This window comes from Odontomachus brunneus, unplaced genomic scaffold (assembly GCF_010583005.1).
Source record: "Odontomachus brunneus isolate Ranch 3 - 2012 unplaced genomic scaffold, Obru_v1 Obru_scaffold_018, whole genome shotgun sequence".
Classification (NCBI taxonomy): domain Eukaryota; kingdom Metazoa; phylum Arthropoda; class Insecta; order Hymenoptera; family Formicidae; genus Odontomachus; species Odontomachus brunneus.
This window is the reverse complement of record NW_022639468.1, coordinates 1,961,585-1,967,584: the sequence shown is the minus strand read 5'-3', so window position 1 is coordinate 1,967,584 and position 6,000 is coordinate 1,961,585. Positions and strand designations below refer to the sequence as shown.

Genomic DNA, 6,000 nt, shown 5'->3' with positions numbered 1-6,000 from the left:
AATATAAATCTTACTTTTCTTCTTTTCTGCCTAAAATCGTTTTTTTCGTTTTATTCCTTTCATGATTATTTTTCGAAGATAATACTTTAGCACAATGTTAGCACAACTTAGCACAACCTAGCACAATAAAAAAAATTTCGAAAATCAAAAAGTGGGGGGCTACCAAAAAAACGGTTTTTTCCATTTTTCTCGCTCATTTTTCGTATTAAAAATTTATAATTCGAGCACAATGTAGCACAAACCTAGCACAAATCAGCACAACTGTCAAAATTAATAAATTCGAAAAGTGGGGGGCTAACTTCATACAGGCGATCAGTATGCGTGTGATTCTAACTCTTGATATTAAATTAGAGGCATTAGTGGTATTTTGTTTGACTTCATATTAATGTAACTATGGACACAATTGCAAACAGAAAGATTGTCATCCTTTTTCTCGTGAATTTAGGAACGTCTTGTCCTCAATAGGAGAATTCCCCCGATGGAAAAGATTTTCACTGGAAAACAGACGCAGAGACTCACAAAGAAAAGGGCTGCAACCATTCTATCCGCGATTGTACATGCATATTCAGTTCGTTTGCACATGATCACATAGATACTACTAACGTCTCTAATGAACTATTCGGAGACTAGTATGTTGGCCTTCTTTACCCTATGTACTAGATATACGCCAGCATATGTGTAGCCAAATGGTAGTTTGCAAATTTGCTTAAATTTAATCTCTCGAATTACATTCTGGTGGTGTTATTATACCATTTATACATGTTCTCACATGTTGTCTGCCTCTCAGTAATATTTTATTTGACATATATAAACTTCAATTTTTAATATGAAGCAAAAATATAAAACAGGACTCAATGTAGATGCTATATGCTAATTTGATGCTAATGATAGTTGTAAAAATTGTTTTCATATATTTTACAAAATACGGATGATATTAAAATGCATTAACGCACGTACATTCGTACTGTACAAGCATATGCATTTTTATAAATAGGAAGAATCTGCAAACTAAAATCTAGTAACAGTCACGGGTCCGATATTCAATCAGAGAGATGTACGAGAGTCGTTTGAGGATTGCTAGTATTCGCGAGGAAGCGCGTCTGGATCGATAAGTACGCGAGGTCGAGGTACACGACAAACACGTTGAAACGCGCGTAACACGTTCGCGTGAAGGAGAAGAAGCGTTACGTAACAGATACGAATACGATCTGGATCGATCAATTTCTTCTTGCAGGCCTGCGACTGCCTGGGAGTCAGCAAGGAGTGTGATTACTTCGGTCTGAAATATCAGAACGCGAAGGGCGAGGAACTTTGGTTGAACCTGAGGAACCCTATAGAACGGCAAACCGGCGGTGGCGTGGCGCCGCTAAGATTCGCCTTAAGGGTTAAGTTTTGGGTACCACCGCACCTGTTGCTGCAGGAGGCCACCAGGTAACTAGTTCGCGCGCTTATCGTTATTTGTCCGAATCTATTCTCGACGGGCTCTCTAATTGCTCAAGTTTAATTTCAACACGGAGATAATTTTATAGTAGAAATTATTTTAGAAGTTTGTAATCTCGAGGAAGAGAGAGATCGGCATTATGCAATAATTGACTATACTTCCATTTCATGTATGCTATTGAAGATTTAATATATTTCTGGTGAATCTGTTATTTCTAGTGAAATCTTTATTTTTCTTAACAAGATAAGAAGTTTCACTGACTGAATCTATTCTTGTGCACTACAAAAAGCACAGTAAAAGAATTTGTATGAAACAAGAAAAAACTATAATATTCTCTCCATGTATAATATATAAAATTGCTTTTTCGTTTTGTCAATGTTAGCTGAGGACTATTTGCGGTCGAATTACGTCAATTACAAAAATGCTTGGCCACTCCCTAGATTGAAAATTACTAAAAAGTCTCAACTAAACGTATCTGTGTCTAAGTAATCATGTATCGTTGATCATTGAAAGAGGAGGCAACGATATGTCCAAGTAGCTGTGATAGTTCGACGTTTCGTTTTTTACTTCAGTAAAGAGAGTTGTATGTTTATGTGTTACGCATAATCAACAGAAAAGTAATTCGATTCAATTTAATATAAGCTGACTGTCTTATGGTAAGAAATGGTAAGCGGTCGGCTTTTCTATGGATTCCTCCAAGAACAAATAATCTTTCTTACTGAAACGTCAAACTGTCACAGCTGCGTATATCGTCATCGTCTCTTCGAGTAATTAACAGTTACGACACACGACTGTGTGGAAATGGCTGGTTGAAAATGTTTAGTAACTCCCGATCTAGATAATGGCCGGGCATATCTGAATTCTGGTGTGCATGTCGTTTGAGTTTTGATGTGAACCAAATAATTATAACCCAGCATGTACAAGCGAAGTAAACGTTAATTCAACCATATAACGCACGTTGCACTCGACTAACCGTCTTAACCGAAAATCCGCGCATCAATGTGTCTTCGTACAGTTACCCAACACGGCGCTATCGCCATGATATGGTAAAGCTGCATTTATAGTCCCTCATCTTGGAGCGAGGATCGAGGAGGGCCCGCGTGTAATCTCGTAAACTGCGTCCCAAGAGACTAATGTTTTCGTTGCCTCTACGTAGTCGGTTGAGGCGAACGGATGGCTTACACGCGTTACAGGCAAATCGTATGCGCCAGAAGACGAGGATGAGCGATCGTGTTGTGAATTGCGAATAGCGGCCCTCGCCGCGACAAATCGCTCGCCACGCGATTTCGAGCAGCTTATCTCGCGAATTGCCGCGGCGTTATCCACGGATAAATCAGTCGACGATGAGGCATAATGAGCTCACGGCGGTAATCTGCTACGGAGGTCCCTTTGCCGATGAGGAAGCTCTTAATTGCCACGTCAGAGTTCTTAATCCGAGAGTCTCTTTCCCCTCGTCTAATCCCTCGTCTCTTTCTTCGCGCGCAATAAATTTCGAGTATCGGTAACTGCAAGCGTCTGGGTCAATATCTCTTCGCCACCCTCCGGCGGCGTTCATCGCGGGCTAAGTCGCTGCCTTAATTACAGGACATTTGCATCGAGCCCTCTCCGCGTTTCGAAGCGAGGTCCTTTTTGCGCCCTTTATTGATCTCGCCGTTGCGCGATCATTGCACGCGAGGTGCCTATATTAAATATCAATCGAAAATTCGCGAAATTGTTTGTTGTATAATTACAAATGTGCGCACAATACATGCACTGACGCATCTCGCGGTGGACGCTTTACCGTGGTCCGCAACGATAAACCTCGCGAGACTCGCACAACTCCGGGGTTGTATTTTAAAATTAGCGTCCCGTACTAGAAATACACGGGATGAGGAACTGTCTCGGGAAATGCACATTGTGAGTATTCGGTCGGGCAGCAAGTCGTTTTGTTTGAAGTTCTGATTGGCTCGTTACCGCGGCGAGCGTGGCTCGGCGCAGCGTATTCAAAGCGAGTGTCGCGAACTCTCCGCAGTTGTGAATTGCGTCCGTTGTAATCCGCGCGGATGCACTCGTGCGCGAGTGCAACGGCGAGAACGAGACGGAGAGGCCTCCGAATTGAAAATCGTTCCCGCCGTAAAAATTGCTCTCTCGGGGAGCCGGAGAGAAACAGAGAAAAAATCGTACGGCGAGATAGAAAGCGAGAGCAAGAGAGAGAGAGAGAGAGAGAGGAATGAAGGGAGAGAGAGGAAGGAGCAAACGGAACTCGCTCGTGCAATCAGTCGGATTCCTTGGGCGATCCACGCGATCCATCGATCCTCGAGCGAGCACGTACAAAATTGCATGCTGGCGTCGCCGTGAGAGTACTGATTGCATCGGGCAATATTGTTGTTGGATGTGTTTTCGGGCTCTGCGCGTGGGCGCTTCTGCTCGGGAGATACACGGTAAATAATGTTATGCACGGCTCGGCGTTACGACGTCGATGCGATTTATTTTAAATTATTCGTGGCACTTGTATCGGGAGCATATCGGCATCCGCACCTCCCGATACGTGATACACTCCGTGACCGTACAGTGAGCACATCGCAATAGTCGCGCGCGAAATTGGATCACGTCGGTGAGGCATGAGAGATACATAAAGTGTGATTTCGAGTTTTCCTCATTACGTGCACGCTTGTCAATTGTATCGTGCATCCGACAGTGAAAAATTCCGGTTTCCGCGACCCTGACACGGAAATGAAAGAACTGAACTGGTCATGCGTATCGGCCACGCGCAGTCGATCGCATCGATAATACGGTTACGGTATTTGGAATGGAATTACGCGCCGATGCATTTCTCGCTCGCTCGCCCACGCCATCATGCTTGGAGCATCGGCAAGCGATACGCTCTCACGTTCCGCGTAGAGATCGCGATTCCACGCTGATCGTCGTGTCCCGAAACGAGGAAGAAATTCACGACACGCGACTCGTCATGTCTGCGTCATCTCGCGTCAAAAGTTTTCGACGAATGGCAATGAAATGCAATCCATGTCGGTTGCAATTAATAGCGGACAGCGCAGCGGTCCGCAGATTTCAACAGATCGAAACATAATTCCAATTTAATCGCGGTCACTCGAATTACCTCTCGTGAAGCTAAACGCGCGAAGAGTAATGCGCCCGGCGTGCGAATTAATTCGTCGCCAGTACCGCGACGTTGCTACAATTGCGCCAGCTGACGCAACAGTCTCTCTCTCTCTCTCTTGCTTTTTGTAATCTCGCATTCAGCAAAGTGTGTACTGAGAAAAAAAGTTCAAGTAATGTAACAAAACACCAATACTCGCAACAAATGGTTCGCTAATATGGGACGGCAAATGATCCCCATAGTGGAAACCAATAATTTGTTATTTTTAATTTGCTGCTCTAAGCAACACTTTTGTAATGGAGACATAACTAACATGACTTAAATAGATGAGAATAAATATGATTTGTGTTTCGAGCAATATATGTTTGTTAAAATGACAAATGATAGGAAACAATTGTCTCCCCGATTGAGTTGTTCGATGTCTCCCTAACGATCATCAAATAACAAACGTTTGTTTTGTTTTGATAACTGATTTTTCCCAGAGTACGCGTCAGATTTACAGCGAATTCTTTCCCGAGTCGAAATTTTGATTCTACATTGACTCTGCAGATTTCGTCGAACGTGAAAAGTCAATGAAGAATCTCAAGATGTACAAACTATTGCCTTACCTCGATGCTGCAGATGTTTGTTTACTGCCGTTTTTTCCGTGTTATAGCAGCTCGACGAAGCACTCGTTCAAGAATTATTTAATGTTCGAACTCTTTTTATTTATTTTCAATTATTTTTAAATTATCTAATATTTTTAGATTGTCTCTCAACGTATCTTAAGAAAATTTCACCCTTATACTGCGGACCGACTGGAACGAGGTGACGATAAAGATTTGAGATTCAATGTTCACCTCAATATTTTCGAACAAAATGATAATCTAGAGATGCACGACACGTTCCAAGCTGTCTCTTCGGCGCTTCTTATCCGATACATTATGCTTCGCGGAAAAAATGTCAGAAAAATTAAATGCCTGGATGCATCGAATGTACAAAATCAACGTTCGCTCACTGCCATACATTAATATATTATTTGGCAAATATATACGTACTGTTCGCAATTGGCGAAATGTGACTATATTCAAACGAAATTTATATGAGTAAGCAGATAAATTATTTAATAAAGATTAATGTGTGCATAGAGGGATAAAAGAAGAGAATGTTAATCTCATCTCTTCCTAATTTTTCTTTTTTCTTTTTTTCTCTTTTCTTATTTTCTTTTTTCCTCTCTCTCCTTTTTTTTCTTCTTTTTTTAATGGAAGTTTTGATGAAATTAAATTATATCAGTTCTTATCTTAAAGAGTTGATATAAAGCTGCAAAAAGCAAAAATAACAATTATGTGTCCAATAATGTTGTTCATCAATTTAATTTTACGTTCGATACAATAACAAAGACTAAACAGAAAAAGACATTGTAATATCAACAAAATCGAACTCGTAGCCAAAGAAACATTATTAGACGTGAAAATTAGCACTT

The 6,000-nt window shown here is 41.4% G+C and overlaps 1 protein-coding gene across 1 annotated transcript in view; it reads left to right on the top strand.

Moving 5' to 3' along the window:
* The window catches only part of LOC116841807 (E3 ubiquitin-protein ligase MYLIP), a 248,921-nt gene that overhangs the window by 208,054 nt on the left and 34,867 nt on the right, over window positions 1–6,000 (top strand). Inside the window, exon 2 of the mRNA XM_032810188.1 lies at window positions 1,235–1,431. Coding sequence (XP_032666079.1) covers window positions 1,235–1,431 — 197 coding nt within the window. The remainder of the gene's footprint in view (window positions 1–1,234; window positions 1,432–6,000) is intronic.